Genomic DNA, 17,185 nt, shown 5'->3' with positions numbered 1-17,185 from the left:
TTGCTGTGTATTTGTTGTAGTGCAAACTGTATTTGCTGTGATGCTGATTGGTGTCAATCGTGCAGGTAATAAGGCATTGAAAATATGTCTTTCCAGCATGTTGTGGATTAAAGATATAAAATGTATAAATATTAATATAATTAATAATGCGAATAGTTTGACATAGAATTTCTCCCTTTTTGTGTTGCATATATTTTGATTATTTGTTTAATTATACAGTATAAATATATATTAATTAATAAATATTTAATTAAAATTGTTTATTTTGTAGCATAATTTTTGTAGCATTAAGTTTAAATAATTAGATTTGACCTATGTTCTTAAAGAGATAGTCCACTAAAAAAAAGTTTTATGCAAGTCAAAACTTACCAACTGGCTACCAACATTTTTCAAAATATTTCCTTTGTGTTCCATGGAAGAAAAACAATGGCATACATTAATTCTGAAACCAAATGAGGGTGAGTAAATGAAGATACAATTTTCATGTTTATATCTTTTATTATATTTTCTATCCATAAGTCAGTGTTTAATTTACTAAACTCACAGCCTTGCTTTCTTTTACCTAAAATTGACTATGCTGTCTACCTTGAGTTTAATTGCAATTGTTTGAACACTGAATGCTAAACAAAACATGTTTAGTTTCCATTGCTTTAGAATTGATTTCACAGTCTGCCCTTAAAGGCCCGGACACACCAAGCCGACTTCAAAGAACTAGCGGCAACGAAAGCGGAGATAAGAAATGTAAACAAAGCAGCACTTGCTTACCATTATGAATATCAGTAATGTTGATAACTTCAACTTAATCATTTTAAGCCGCTCGTGTTGCTATGAAAACATTCACGTATTAGAATGATTGGGAAAGATCACGTAACATTTAAACAGCCTTCTGTCTGTACCGCCTTCATTCACATGCTTGTTTTCAACATACCGCCGATGTGAGCCCGACCAGAGCCAACGAGTGGAACACACCAAACAAACTAGCCCAACCTTCGCTTGCCGTCGGCCCGACAATGGCCAACCTCCAATCGCCGGCTTGTTGTATCCCCGGCTTAAAAGTACAAACCCCAAACCCCAGCAAGATAAAGAAAATGCATTTCAGCAGGCCTCTCCCTATAAAAACGAACCAGATGCTCAATCCATCAATGCTCAATCCGACTTTTTGTGAGAAGCTGAGGAAATTTAATTGAGGCTCAGTGGGTTTAATTGAGTCAGGGGAAAGTTAAAGTCGGATTGATTGTTAAGTTTGATGGCGGCTCACTAAATGTCAACAGGCTTTGTCGTTGTGTTGATGATTAATTTGTTTGTCTGAGAGAGAGTTAACACCTCCATTTAATCAAATCTGATCTTTAAAAGATGGGAGTTAAACAGGTAGCACTGAAAGCTACGAGGGATACTGTATGGTTTTAAACCACTGACTGTATTTTATCATTTATAGCTTCAGTTGTTCCACCAAATACAGATTGTTAAAGGTCTCCAAAGAATCTGTCTTGTGTTTTGGAAGAAAAACACCCTCTTTGGATATTTTTCTTTTCCCAAGTAAAAATTTGCCTCAGCATCTCTACGGGTGCCGGAGTTTGTGAATTTGCTCTCAAGGGGAAGGTTTCAGCGTGTTTTCAGATCTAAAAACAACAAGAATCCAACAGGTACAGAAGATTTTAGCCTCCTTTTGTTGAAGTTGACTCATTCTTGTCTCTGCATGTGGAACAGCAGGGGGGCGGAGGAGAAAAAACACTCCCGCTAAGTATCTAACAAGCTTTCAGGTTGTCGGGGCTTAGAATGTTTTGCAGCTCTTTGTTTCAGGTGAAGCATGCGGCGCCGTGCATGTATTTCAGGTTCAGTTCGATGGTGAAGAGATGATGGGAACGGGATACACCTAGGGGGTGCCACATAATGGTCCAATGAGAGATTTGATCCCGCAGAGTGGCCAATGCTTCAGATAACAGGAAGGACAATAATGTTGCCGATTTGTGTGTTGACTTGCGACAGTAAACTACAAAATCACAATTAGACAAGTAAATGGTTTGAATGTGTGTACTGATTGAAACATTGGAACCTTTTATTATATTCTGTTACTTTACACATAGATGGGTAACTAATGAATGTGAGATGCAGTATCCAGAGACCCCAGGGAAGTGCTGACATCACTGAACCTCCATCACAGCACAACCACTATTTCTAAGAAGAGTGTCTAATCACCACCAGCAGTATAGGCATTTTCTCAAAGTCCCAATACAATAAAGCTATTTTACTGTAACCACTGGCTATTCTAGTGTCTGGGCAAAAGTTTTACAGTCTGTTTTTCCCTTAGCTCACCCTCTCCATACTATTCTATCACATTTTTCACATCTATTATTTCGCTTTATGTCCTGAGATGTGTAACTCATCTCTGGAAAATATTCTTCATCTGAAGCAAGTATTAACTTCTGTGAGGAGTAAAGACCAACCGCCTACATATGCAGTGGTCCCAAGGAGGAATTATGGTCCTGCGAGAACCCGGGGCACCAGCTGTTTGGAGACGCCCCATCAAAAACAAATAATTAAACTAACTCACACACACCTTGGGATGGGTGTAAGCATTATTTTAAAGGGTGTGCAGTACGAGAACTTAAAGAGTTCAAATAAGATAAAACAAGATTGTTGTGGTAGGTTTTAATAATCGATTTTCATTCTATAGGGAATTTTTCCTATATCATAATTTTGACTTTATATCTCAGAATTCCGTCTCATAATTGCAGTTTTATTTTAACTTATTTAAATATTATATATCAGTTATTATGTGTTGGACTCAATAGCTTTGTTTTGAATTGCTGTACACCTTTTATTTCTTTATTTTAACAATAGTGACACACATTCAAGTGCTGTTTGCTGTATCACTTTTACATTTGATGTGCCTTGTTTTCAGTGTCAGGTCACTGTAGGCATCTCAACTGGAGACAATAATCCATACTTGAGTGACCCATTTCAGTGCAACTGTTCATGCATAATAGAACAGGATAACTTTTGCAATACTCAAAAACAAATTAAGGAATTATTGCATCATGCAAATTAATGTGGAATGCATTAAAAGAGGCATTTGCATTTTCTTCATAAAGCCACTGTTTGCACAAACATAAAAAGTAGCCTCAGAAAATAGATAAAGGCACTGCACAGTATCTATACATAAATAGACTACAAGAACACCAGACCTGTGCTTTTGAATTTAGAAATGAGATTCAATACCACATGGTACTGCATTCTCTTCTGGTATCGTAAATACTACTGTTACAAAAATTTATAGTAAAACTAATGGCAGGCTTGACTGCTGATGATATTTAAAATGTGTCAGCTACTTAGCATCCACTCTGGCCTTTCTGTATTACAGATTTATTCAATGGAGATGACTTTATGAGTCACAAAAGTTTAGTAATTTATGTCTAACATTTGGTTAATAAAAATTCTCTCTCTCTCTCTCTCTCTCTCTCTCTCTCTCCCTCTCTCTCTCTCTCACACGCATACACACACACGCACACACACACATATAGATAGATACAGATATACAGTAGATATTATGGTCGTCCTCTTACACTCTTGTACGGTTGCCGAGAGAGCTCAACTCACCAAACACATGCAAATAGAAAAAGCATCAGCAAATTAAGAAAACATCATCATCAGTTTGAAACCACATGTGCTGCAAATACTCGCAACACAACCAAATACAAAAACACGCCGCAAATACTCGCAACACAACCAAATACAAAAACACGCTGCAAATGCTGGCAACACAACCAAATACAAAAACACGCTGCAAATGCTGGCAACACAACCAAATACAAAAACACGCTGCAAATGCTGGCAACACAACCAAATACAAAAACACGCTGCAAATACACGCAACTGTATTTGTTTGTATTGTGAGTATTTGCAGCCCGTTTATGTTTTTGAAGTGTGTTTCTTTATTTGTTTTTATTGTGAGTATTTGCAGCGCATTTCTTTATTTGTTTGTGTTGTGAGCATTTCCTGCTCGTGGTGTCAAATTGATGAAGATATTTTCTTAATTTGTAGGTGTTTTTTTCTATTGGCATGCATATTTCTTTTTTTTTTTTTTTTTCATTTGCAGTGTGTTGAGTTTTCTCAGCCACCATACTCCTGTATATAGGGATGTACAAACACAATTAGATCAGAGAGTTTCTAAACATTGAACATATTTGAACTGAACATTTTGGTTTTCTATTATATTTTTACTGTTGTTATCTTTCACGGTCACATACTCTTCATTGTACCGGTGTTTATCTTTGGTAATCAGGTCGTTGCGGCTCAGTGGCTGGTGCAATGTGCTGGTAATCTGCAGGTTGTGAGTTTGTGTTCCAGAAAATTCTGCGCTGCCCTTGAGAAATCCACTTAACTCAGTTCACAGCCCAGCTGTTGCTGTCAGATAGATATTACACACGTTTGCTTAATCACACCATGGTCATGCAAATTGGAATATGTATGGTAATTGTGAAATGTTTTATCTTTATATTGCAGATAGATATCTGGGGACAAGGTCGCTAAGTTACGGACGGACCATTAGCATGTCATTTACGGCTGAACTGGAGAAGCTCTTGCCTGAAGAGTTCTGGAATATTGGTTAATGCAGAAGACTTATTCCTCTTTAGAGAAGTTGCCCATCAACACTTTTACTCTAAGGTGTGTGTGTATCTAAGGTGTGTAACATATTCACTATTAACTAAGAGTTTTCTCTCAATCAACCACAAATTTGCTGCTTATTAATAGTTTGTAACTTAGTTGTTAAGTCTAGGTTTGGGCTTGGGTTAAAGGATCTAGAACATGGGCGTGCAAAATAAGATATTAATATGTGATTAACAAGTACTAATAGACAGCCAATATGCTAGTAATATATATGCCAATATGCAACCAGTTAGTAGTGAGAATCGGATATTTATTTTTTTTTTTTTATTTTTTTTATTTTTTTTTTAAGTGTTATCAAACAGGACTCATGGGTTAAAAGGAGTTCAAAATTCAGATTTGGATTGAACATTTTAAACTAAAACTACTTGGTAGTCTGGCTAGATTTTTCTAATATGTATTTATTTTAAATTGCACAGTGCTTATGCAAATGGGCAGAAACAATTTAATGAGATCACTACTATGCCTTTGCTCATGAACTAAACTGATTGTATGATAAAAGTGAGATATGTCATTTTTGCCTCATCTATACTCCATATAAAGATGTTGCAGATATAGAAACAGTAGTGTACTACATCAAATTTAGCCAATATTTTAAGTAGGCGTTTTAAAGCAATGTAATGGAAAGGGAAAAGACACTGTGCTTATTTGATTTGCCTCTAATTATGCCTCATTGTGTGCTGTTAACAATGATCTTATCACTTTGTGTGTGAATAATTAAGCCAAACAATCTTCCCACATAAGTTTGTTTTGTGATTTTATGTTTTCATGGCTGTCTGGAATCCTTTATCCAAGAGTAGATGTGGGTACTTCCCCTCATCAGTTTTGTCACAAAACACAAATCTTAGTCCTTTTGAAAATCTTTCTGAGCAAAAATAAAACGGCAAAAAAAAAGAAAAATTTTACTTCTCTACAGCAATTCTTCTCTATACTATTTCTTACTTTCATCCTTGTTCTAGTTGGTACTCTGAACAAGCAAAAGTTTGTATTGACATTTCTTATTTTACTGGCTCTTTAGGATGAATGACTTTGTTGTATTCCTTATTTGTAATAAATTAATATTTGTAAATTTAAATTAAATACATTTAAATACATGTAAATGTAATTGTACAAATCAAAATGCATTTAACACTTTTACACAAATCAGAGGACAACCAAAACATACAATGGCTTGCCAGAAAACACTGATTCTAAGATCTGGTGGTAAATCAGAACATATGGCTCTTTAGGAACATTTGCAGACAGGTTCACATCATGTTAAAAAGAATACTGTTGTTCATGTTACTAATGAGGATGTTCATTGGATTTCAACATGAATGCACAACCTCTGATGGGTGAAGAGATGCCAGATTTATCAAAGGATTGAACTTTCTGTTTAAAAATATATTGTAGCTGTTCTCATAGAAGTGCTAGAGTTATCATTTCCTCTTGCAGTATTGCTAAAAGCTGGTTATTGCAGCAATTACTATACCATTTTCAACTGTCTTTAGCACTGACAACTTTAAAAAAGCATCTTAAAGAGATAGTCCACCTAAAAATGAAAACTATGTCATTAATAAATCTCCCTCATGTTGTTCTAAGACCTTCGTTCATCTTCAGAACACAAATTAAGATTTTTTTGATGAAATCCAGGAGCTTTTCTGACCCTGCATATACAGCAATGTAACTGAAACATTTTATGGCCCAGAAAGTTAGTAAGGACATTGTTAAATAGTCCATGTGTCATCCGTGGTTCAAACTGTAATTGTATGAAGCTATGAGAATACTTTTTGTGCACAAAGAAACCAAAAATATCAATGAATTCAACAATTTTTTTTTTTCCATGTCAGTCAGTTCTGGGGAGTACCACGACGTGTGTGGTGCCGCCAATGCAGGAGTCTGTGTTCTGACAAAGAACCCAGATGTGCAGCACCTTGTTTGCAAGCAGAAGATGCATGCTGTACAGTCTTCGTAAACATGCCTGAATATTTCAATAGAGAGAATGACTTTTTTTTGCCAGCTTTATTTATTTGAACCAGAACATTGAGACGATGTACTGAGAGAGATGGACGTTCTACATTCTCTTAGCTTCATAATGTTACGGTTGAACCACTGATGTCACATGCACTATTTTAACAATGTCATTTCTGGGCTTTGAATGACAGTCCATTGCTGTCTACACTCTCAGAAAAAAAAGTACAAAACGGTACCTTTAAGGAACAAAAGCTTGTCACTGGGGTGGTACCCTCAAAGGTACATTATTGTACCTCGAGTCAGAGGAGCAAATTTGTACCTTACTTGTTTGTACCTTCTAAGGGCCAAAACTGTACCTTTGAGGATCGATAATGTACCTTAGACAAAGGTACAATAAAGTACCTCTGGAAAAAGGTACAATTTTGTCCCATTAAGGTACCACCCCAGTGACAAAGCCATTTTGTACCTTTAGGTGGCAAAAAAGTTCCTTTTTATTCCTTAAGGAGTGAAAGAAAATAAAGGCAAACAACAACTAACTGAATTTTAGACATTTATTTTAGTCCTTAAAATGGAAAACAGTTTAATTCACAGATTCAATAATAATTCATCTCACAACCATACAATGTAACATCCCAAAATAAAATGCCACAACGTTTAGGATGTCATGTCTGATATAAAAAACATTAAAAATAATGAATTACATTTTTTAAGAAGCATTTCACTGACCAACTGAAAACTTACTGCCACTTCAAAAACAAAATGAACAGCAATATCAGTGAATAGATGCGTAGCAGGGAATAAATACAATGGACCCATTTATATTTTGCTTCTTTCAATTTCATGAACATCACTAATAAGAACAGCAATATTATAAAAGACCAAGCAAAACACTTTAGCACACCACACCAAAGTAAAGTCACTTAACGGATAAACTACACGACACTTGATGTGTTCTGGATTTAAAAAACACAAGCGTTGAGCTCATCCACAACGCTCTACAACCCTCCCAACACAGCTTAACATAAATGCCGCATTCTAACAAACAGTTTATCATCGACACAGTATGTATCCAAAGCATGAAAATCCATCACCTCAAAAGGGTCAAGGACAGTCCAGTCCTGTTCATATTTCACCAAGTAGGCGTAATAGTGATGACAGAAAGAAAGAGGAATTAATAGTTTTCCACATAACGCCCAATCTGTGTGTATGTTTAGAACATATTTGACTTGAAAAAACAAAGGTATTTTTTCACAGTGCAAATGACCCACAACAAAGACATCTCCCACACAGTATTTAACACTGTTAATCACAACCTCTGTTACTCGGTTGAGTGTAATGTCCTGAAAATTGACATGTTTGTAATGCTCACTAACAGTTATGGAATGCCTAAGAGCTGAAGGAAGAGACTGTAACAGTGTGTTAACACTGCGTCCCATAACCCTCTCATACTCCCCAAACATATTAGTTGAGGAAAATTCCCAACACTGTCTAAACTGATGGCGGCTGCTTAAAGTTGATGTAACATTGATAAAGTTCCTTGAGGAACTAGCTACCTTTTTGAAATACTGATGTTTCCCTTCAAATCTCATGCACCACAAAGACCGTAAAGGACCGTAGGACAACATTAGACGAGAATAATGGATCAAGTAATGACATTTTGGAGTTATCACATTTCCAAACTCTTTTTCCATGCCACACAAAAACTCAGAAACTAATTGGTCAAGAAGAAGAAGGGACTCTTTTTTTACAACTGGTGCCATTACAATGTCGGCAATTTCACGACACAATAAATAGATCTGCCAGTAACTGCAGCCTTCAGGTACCCTGTGTGCCATCAAGAAAGGAAGTAGGCGGAATAAACACCACTTCTGTGAAGCAGATCCAACAACACTGGATCCATGTAAAATATTTTCTGAGAAAGCCACAGGCTTATTTGTCTTATCATTTTGTCCAATGGACATCTTTCTTAGTTCATCATTTAGTTCTTGTATGGTTATATGTTTTTCTTGATGAGCTTTACATACAACAAGCCTCAATACCAACGGTGCTACACCCTCCAAGAAATCATGCATGACATCGGGAGGAAGAGATGTTGTGACGTCAAAGTAATCTAACTGGTCAAATATACATCCACCACGAACTCCATACATTCCTTTGTTTTCTGGATTTTGTTTTACACATTCTAAATGGTATCTGTGTACATCAACATTTCTTAAAACAAAATCAGATTCACTGAAGTTCTTTTTCATCTCAGAGTGAGTAGCCATGCAGTATCTGCAGATTCGACCAGCACCAAAAGACATGGCAAATCCACCTATCATGTGAGATGACAGATTGTCTCCCAATATTGCAGCTACAGCTCCAAAAACATGCTTCTCCATGCCATTAACACTGATATTAAGTCCCTCTGATGACAGTTTCTTAAGGTCATCAAGTAATGGCTTCAAAATTACATCTAAACCAAACTTTTTTACATGAACGTAACGGACAAGCAAAGCAAGATGGATATGTTTTAACTGTGAGCAGTTCTTTGAACCTACGTTTCCAACAGTGTAGTAGAATGCACAAAGTTTGTGCTTGTTGCGTTTAGAACCCAGCGGATTACACACCTCGAATTCATCCTCATATAGGTGTAACCTTAGAGCATCTGGATTATCTGCAAATACCTTGTGATTCCTGAAATAAAATCCATCTCTATAATCAGTTAGAACATGTTCATCTCTTTCACAGTTTCGCTCTCTCTGCATAGAATCCCAAACATCTTCATGAGAGCAGTATTTCTGAAGTACATCACAAATGGGTACATAAGAGTAGCTTCCAACTTTACGACCACTTGGGTCTCTCAGTGCATAGTCTACAGGTTCAGTCATTTCAAGGTTGGATTTGCAGTAGTTTTTCAACATATGCGGAGACCTAACAAGTTTTGATGCCTCTGAAAAAAAGTCAGAAGACTGTAGAACTTCATAAAGTTCAGGACAAGATTCCACATTGAAGCCATTTTTTTCAAGATGATATTTTAGAAATGCATCATAGTTTGCTTTAAAGAAGTCAAACAAAAAATTTACGTCATCCAGTATTTCTTGTTGAACAGTCTGAGGAAGGTGGTTTTTTTCCCTCGATTTCAGAATAAAGCCAAAAAGATTCTCTCTAAACTGCACTAACAGTTCATTCATCTCAGGAGGTTCAGGAGGATTGACAGAATCACTGGGCCCCTGCTCCTCCTCGCCCACTACTGTTTCCTGGATATCATGAGCAGTGGCTCGTCTGGAATGTCTTAAATAAATGTCTTTATGCTTCCTGTAAATATGTCGTCGGAAGGACTCATATTTAGAAAATGTTGATTGACAGTTGTTAAGGCCACACGTTATGGTAAAATGTGGCTCATGTGCATGAACAAGTCCGATATGCTGGATTAACTTCATCAATGTGAAGGCTCTTCGAGAGCATTTAGGACAGCTGAATGGTGTAGGCATTGTGGTTGTTGATCAAGCTAAAATGTTGATTACCCTGGTCACACTAACAGGTAGAGGCTTATCATCAACCTCAGACATTTTTAGAACATATCGCTGAATGAAAATCAGGGTGTTCTTCAGGTGAGATGGATATACCACGTTGTAGATGAAGTAAGCACAAAAAGCAGCAATAACACCTTCCTCCAAACCAAGCGCCCTGCAGACTGACTGCCCATCCAGTTTGACCACTGCAGGGACCTTTTGAGTCAGCACACTCCTCCAGTCAGTGACAGCTTCGAGTTGTACAGTAGGATATGGCGATGGTGGCTGATCCTGCAAGATCATAAAGTAGTTACCTTATCATTATTAAGGTATAATCATAAAGTAGTTACCTTAAATCTACCACAAACATTAATAAAAAAAAAAAAAAAAAAAAAAAAGAAAACACACAACAACAGTTCATATATATATATATATATATATATATATATATATATATATGAACAGTTGTATGTATGTATGTGTGTGTGTGTGTGTGTGTATATATATATATATATATATATATATATATATATATATATATATGCATACACTAAAAAAAACATCTACGGTAAGTAAAGACCTTAAAGCTCCCATATTATGCTCCTTTTCAGATTCATAACTGCATTTTAAGGTTATGTTTGTGTTTATATTTGTACCAGAATAGGTTTACATGGTTGAATTTTCAAAAAACACCATATTTTTGTTGTAGTGCACAGCTCTCTCACACTGCTGCAGTGAGGTTTGAACTATGTGGCCCCCTATGTCCACACCAAGGCCCAGCATTGATAGCTAGAAACTTTGTAAGACATCCAAGGGATGCATATAATTCTCCCAGTCTCTGTGGGATGTAAAAAAAAAAAAAAATATATATATATATATATAAATTACACACCTCCCCAAGTATGAAGAGAATGTCATTTTTCTCCCTGAACAGGATCGGCAACAGCAGGATTGCAGCTCTGAAATCAATCCCTGAAAATTAAGTAAAAAAGAAAAAAAAAAAGAAAAAAAAAAAGTGTATTACGTGAATGTACATTGTATTTTGGTTAGTTAAACCTTATCTTGTCTGAAGACAAATAGAAAAGATATTAAGCTTAAATGGCTCCACAACACTAGGGGTGACCATGGCTGATCAGTCAGTCACTTACCAGGGACATCTTCGGTGAGGGCAGCCTCTCTTTCCTCCAAAGCCAGATCTGCAAGGGGAGATTTCCTTTGAGTCAAACTAAGCACTTTGGGTACTAGAACCTTAAAGCCATCTTCGAACCTTCGGCAGATATTCATTTCATCATGAAGCCGGCCCATTTCCTGAAATAGCTGCAACATGGAAACATGTCACAACATTGTCATAGGATTTTAAAATTTAAAAAAGACAGCCTTTAGTAATTTACTATGAACTCCCAACACAAATGTAAGGAAATAAATGTAGACAAACCCCGCATGGACTCTTAAGGAATGGATATTTGTTAATGGCTTCTTTGACAGTCATCCCATTGGCAATCTCTCGCCTTCTCCAAGCAAATGTCCTCATCATCCGTTCCTCCACAATTCGGGCATCTGGCTGTGTCTTCCGGTACTGGTCCTGCAGGACTTTCACATGGCTCGCTACTGAGGTATCATCCTCCCCAATAATATCCACCTTCTACGACAGAGAGGGATGACAAACATTTGCTTATTTGACAGTTGCTTTTCCCCTTTTTAAGGTTTATGAAAAATGAGCCCTTAATAATAATTTATTACATTTTATATAGCACTTTAACATAGCTACTTAAAGCACTTTACGGGGGGACTATTCTATTCCCTTCTGGGTTAAGGGGCTAACCATTGGGCCACACTGCTTGTGTGTAAAACATGTACACATAGATACACAGCAAACCAAAGAAGATGCTCTGACCTTTGATGCCTTGGCTCGTTTGCTTGTGTTTTCTTCCAGTTGTAAAGGCTTTGTGTGATGACCAAATTTCTGTTTCATTCTTCTCACCTCTTCATCATCTACCAGTGGCACCCGCTCATATTTGAACTTACGTTTGAGAGACATGTGCCAGGTATGCTATGTAAAAGAATATAAAATAGAACAATTAAATAAGCATACAAACCACTTGCAGAAAACTGAAAGCACAAGCATGAAAATACATGGTGGAAAACAATGTGCGCATCAAAATGCAGAGATATAGTTAATATCTTGACTGGATTAGTACTCTAGGTATAATAAATAAAGGTTGGCAATTAATATTCTGTCAACTCACATAACCATTGCCTTCTTTGTCTTTTAAGAAAGGGTATTTCAAAATCAGGGCCTTACACACTTTCACATAGTCATCATTGGTCGGAAACCTGTAACAGCGATGCAAAAGAAGGTGAGGAATGTAACATCAGACATAGTATTAATAACTCAAATGCCGTGATCCAGTTGGGTTGCAAAACTTACATTTTGATCAGGGCCATGGTTTCATACAATGTTCTTATGATTTTGTTGTGATCGGATCTCTCAATTTTACATGGCGGTTTTTGGTCCAACTTTGTCTGAACATCTCTGGGAAATTTTGGAATGATGAAAACTGCTGGGAAGGCTGATGATGGGATGGCATGACTATGATAAAATAAAACAATAGTCTTAAAATTTTGGCAAATGAACCACACTGTAACAATACAAGTTAAAGTCCTGTTACCTATTACAGAGTAGATGTTACTTCAGTAAAAGTGTGCAAGTATCATCAGGAAAATGTAGTTAAAGTATTAAACCATTGAAGAAAGAATAAAGGATCCAACCAGTTGTGTTGTGTTTAATGATCTCATCATCCCAGTTGGACTTGTAGCCCTTGTATTGTCGGCTAGTTTACTTTAGAATCAAACATCAGATTTTATAAACTACATGTAACTAGTAACTAAAGCTGTAACAGATGAATGTAGCGGAGTAACTAGTAATAAAGTAGTGGAGTAACTAAAGCAACTAGTAACTAAAGCTGGAACAGATGAATGTAGTGGAGTAAAAGTAGAAAGTGGCATGAAAAGAAAAGACTCAAGTAAAGTACCTCAACATTTAGTCTGAGGTACAGTACTGCAGTAAATGTACTTAGTTACTTTCTACCCCTGCATTCAGACTACACAGACAGTGTAACATTATGCATAATGTTACACTAGATAAACTACCAGAGCCAGGTGAATTCAGATCCAGATAAAAAACTTCTTCAGTGGTAACCAGCTATATTATATTGCTATGAGATTATAGAGTTATTTTCCATGGTTCTACCGGTGCGACTTATAGTCCGAAAAATACGGTACTCAGGCCTAACTATATAATGATGACATAACATTACTGTTACCAGTACCTTGATTCCGCTGTAGCCTTCTCTGAATGTACCGGGACAGGCTCGAGGGTTAGTGTCACGGTTTCTTTCCACTGCTGAACAAATCGGTTGAATTTGGCTTGCTTCTTAAACGATCCTTCAAAGAGGCATGAAATCATCCTCTCTGTCAATCCATAGTCCACTGCTTCTCCGTCAACTTCATTATCTAGACAATAGAGAAAAGAAAAACAGCAATGTTAACCACCACTGTGGTAACAACATACAAAAATTTAAAAAGCCACATTATGTCAGACTGTAACGTTAGTGTAAGTCAATGGGGAAAAAATAGTTTTGATCCAGTTTTTTTCTCATATACAGAGGTAACTTATGGGCTTGCCGTTTGGTTCAGACTTTGAGAAGCTGTAATATCCATATAAAACACATTGAAAGTATTTAGGCATGGCTACCTCATTAGAGACGCTAGAAATACGTCTCTCTCACTCTCTCTCTCTCTCTCTCTCTCACACTCACACACACACACACACACACACACACACAGCCCTGAATATTAATATAATGTAAAGTTAGGCCTATCTTATTTTTTTTTTTAGGACAGCGGGGAATGTATTGAAAGAATGGAGGACAGTTACTGTGCGTTCACACCGCCGGCGTCGAGAGCGTCAAAGCGGCCGGAAGTCATTCATTTTCAATGTAATGCTGTGTTCACACCAAACGCGAATAGAGCGTCTGGCGCGAATGATTTCAATGTTAAGTCAATGCAAAGGCGCGTTTACGCGCGTTGCTCTCGGCGGATTCATGATGACGCAGCTCCCGCTGGTCGCATGGAGCTCATCTCCGAGATCGGCGAAACACATTTTTTTAAATAGACGCTGTCATTATAAATAAACTGCATATTTGAGTTTAAAACAACTACATTCTCGCCTGAAATACTTTTAAAACTACATTTCATGACACAGTAACAGTAATATTTTGAAAATTATCCGACTAAAAATGGCGGTTGAAAATGCTGCGTGAACTCAGCTGGCAGAAGCCCCCCCATGACGCGAATTCGCGTCTGTTGTGAAGTTAATTCCACGCGCGAATGATCTCAAAATGGTCAAGCGGCAAACTAGACGCGGTAGACGCGAATTTGACGCTCTATTCGCGTTTGGTGTGAACACAACATAAGCCGGCGTCGAGCAGCGGCGAGGAGAGTTGAAATCAAGGCAACTTCATGGTAATGAGCTATGACGCGGTTGGGCAGCAACCAATCGGAACGTAGAAGTCCACCGCTTGAGAGGATTCCAGAGAACGCAGCTCCGACCACATTAGTTCCCAAGCAGAATAAAGGACAGGTTGATTATTGCTGTTTCGCGTTTGTATTAATCTATTATGTGTCCCTGTTTGCGTACAGGGACAAAAAATAAATAAATTAAAAATGATACGTAGACCAAGGTGTCTGAGATTGTTCATTTTAAGTAAAGGATCCTAATATTTCGTCCACAACAATAGTTAATGATGTTAACTTATAACGTTACTCTCCTTGTGGTTAGTCTGAACGAGATCAACAAGCTTGTTTGCTTTGCGGCCGCTTTAAATACAAAATAAGCATTCTATCTACGTCAGAGCGTCTGAACGCTCACAAATTTCTCTGCAGCGTCGTGAACAGAGCGGCAAGAGCGATTTTTGACGCTCTCGACGCCGGCGGTGTGAACGCACAGTTAGCGTTAACGTAACGTTAACGTTACATGGTTTTACGAAGATGTTCTAAGACCGTTTGACAACAAAATAACGACTAAATCATACTTTCACAACCCTCACTGGCTATCGATAGTCACATTCTGTCCAAATGGCTTTGCTTTAGCATTAAAATATTCCAGAAACTGTTGGGCGGCAAAAAGTTTATATTTTTTTTTATCGTTCTCCTCTGACGCAGTCCAGCTAACGTTAGCTCACATAAGTCAGAACAAGACTTTTCGGCGGCAAAAACGCTTCTCATCCAACTCTGACGCAGTAGTTTTATAGCTAAGCTATAATGATGGGAAAAAAAAAAAAAAAGTATTTGTCGTCCATTAGTCTTTTGTTCTGAAATATTTTAATATTTCATTAATATTTCACATTACCGTTTACTTTTCGGCGGCAGAGTTGGATGAGAATCGTTTTTGCCGCCGAAAAGTTAACGTTAGCTCGATGGTAAACTGTAGCCAAGATAGTACTGCTACTTATAATAATGATGTTTTAACTAACGTTAACTAGTTAACGTTAATAATGGAAATCGTCAATGTGAGTCTAGCTAGCTAATGTTGACAGAGTATGAACTTGGCTAGCGCTAACATTAACAGTAAAAGTTAACTTCCAACTTTGAATTAACACCACAAACACTGATTAAAAATTCAAATACTTTACCTTTGAATTTATTTCTCTCCTCTTCAGTGACCTCTATCCCAAAATTAAATAGCTCCGTGATTAAATCCTCCGTGGATAAATGTCGAAGCGCCATCCTCCCACCTCTGATCGACACTGACAGAGACTGACGGTTGGATGGATCACTGTCGATTCACTCATGTATCCTTCCGCGCTGCAATATTTATGCTTCCGCCGAGTCAAACTCTGGTTAGCCAGAGATCCAGCTAGATCCTTTCAATAGAACACAACTTAAATCGTTAACAATTATTTGTCTGTTTTATTCTAATATAAATAGGGTAGAGGGTTTGAAAATCAAATTCTTCAATACTGTTTTTGAATATAAATGATTACATAATCCTCATTAACATGATTAAAAATGATTCAAAGGGACACTTCACAAAAAAAAAAAACATTCTGATTTGTTTTGCCCATATCTCAAAACTTTACAGTTAATTTAGTTTGACAATTATTGAGTTTGATAGTATAGGTTAACTTGTGTTTCTATATTGAGTGATGACATTTTAAGCATCCACTAATTCCTGCCATTTTATATTTAAACATTAAGGTACAAATATGTAAGGGACAAATATGTACCTTACACCTCGAAAAGCTCACAATGTACAATGGATGGTGCATAATTGTACCTTAAAGGTGCACAATTGTACCTTAAAGATACATTTTTGTACTTTTAAGGGTACATATGCAAAGTTTGTACCTTAGGGAACAAAAATGGACCTGTATTGTACCTCTTTTTCTAACAGTGTATGCAGGTTCAGAAAGCTCTCGGATTTCATCAAAAATATCTTAATTTGTGTTCCAAAGATGAACGAATGTCTTATGGATTTGGAACGATATGAGGGTGAGTAAGTGATGACAGAATTTAAATTTTGGGGTGATTTCTACCTTTAATACCAATTGGAAAAAAAGCTATGTTATAGGGGAAAATGTTGTGATTTGCTTAAAATCTATTTTTTTGTGTGTGTGTTTTCATTGGAAGGTATTTCGGTTTCTATGGCAGACTGAAACATTTGCCCACTGAGATCATGTGGCTTATTTTCAACTATCAAGTATTTATTTTTTGTGATTATGAATGTGTGAATGACATTAATAAACATCAGAAAACAACTGTGGTTTCACTCATGATCTATGTGTATGCAATATGATGTTATCCTTCAGCTTGTGGTCACTGGAACAAGGTATATATCCAACATATGTAATTTTAAGAAGACTCTAAAACAGATTATTATTAATAGCATTACACCAGTTAATTTGTGACTTATATAGGTACTGACATTTTCAAATGTTGTATGTGTGTGAATGTGTATATGTGGATAAATGTATACATGTGGTTATGTTATATGTAAGTTATATGTATATTAT

At 36.8% G+C, this 17,185-nt stretch overlaps 1 protein-coding gene and 1 pseudogene across 1 annotated transcript; one reads left to right on the top strand and one right to left on the bottom strand.

The window, feature by feature from the left end:
* Window positions 1-17,185, top strand: part of LOC128014972 (laminin subunit gamma-3-like) — a 47,961-nt pseudogene that overhangs the window by 10,211 nt on the left and 20,565 nt on the right.
* On the bottom strand, window positions 6,829-16,566 carry LOC128005955 (sterile alpha motif domain-containing protein 3). Its single transcript, XM_052592707.1, has 9 exons — window positions 15,806-16,566; window positions 13,442-13,625; window positions 12,541-12,702; window positions 12,359-12,446; window positions 12,007-12,162; window positions 11,548-11,754; window positions 11,261-11,429; window positions 11,005-11,084; window positions 6,829-10,403 (listed from the first exon to the last, which is right to left on the bottom strand). Exons 1-9 carry the CDS (start codon window positions 15,897-15,899, stop codon window positions 10,104-10,106), a joined length of 1,440 nt encoding a protein of 479 aa, XP_052448667.1. The 5' UTR covers window positions 15,900-16,566; the 3' UTR covers window positions 6,829-10,103.

Source organism: Carassius gibelio, chromosome A5 (genome assembly GCF_023724105.1).
Source record: "Carassius gibelio isolate Cgi1373 ecotype wild population from Czech Republic chromosome A5, carGib1.2-hapl.c, whole genome shotgun sequence".
In the NCBI taxonomy this organism is placed as follows: domain Eukaryota; kingdom Metazoa; phylum Chordata; class Actinopteri; order Cypriniformes; family Cyprinidae; genus Carassius; species Carassius gibelio.
Note: the sequence above shows the minus strand (reverse complement) of the source record. Positions and strands in the feature narration are given on the sequence as shown.

Bases quoted from the DNA above. Each gene is read 5' to 3' on its own strand.
- LOC128005955 (XM_052592707.1), bottom strand. From the start codon at position 15,899: ATGGCGCTTCGACATTTATCCACGGAGGATTTAATCACGGAGCTATTT. The intron at 12,447-12,540 runs GTAAGTTTTGCA...TCGCTGTTACAG, and splicing joins ACCATGGCCCTGATCAAAAT to GTTTCCGACCAATGATGACT. The intron at 11,755-12,006 runs GTCAGAGCATCT...TCTCTGTCGTAG, and splicing joins AACGAGCCAAGGCATCAAAG to AAGGTGGATATTATTGGGGA.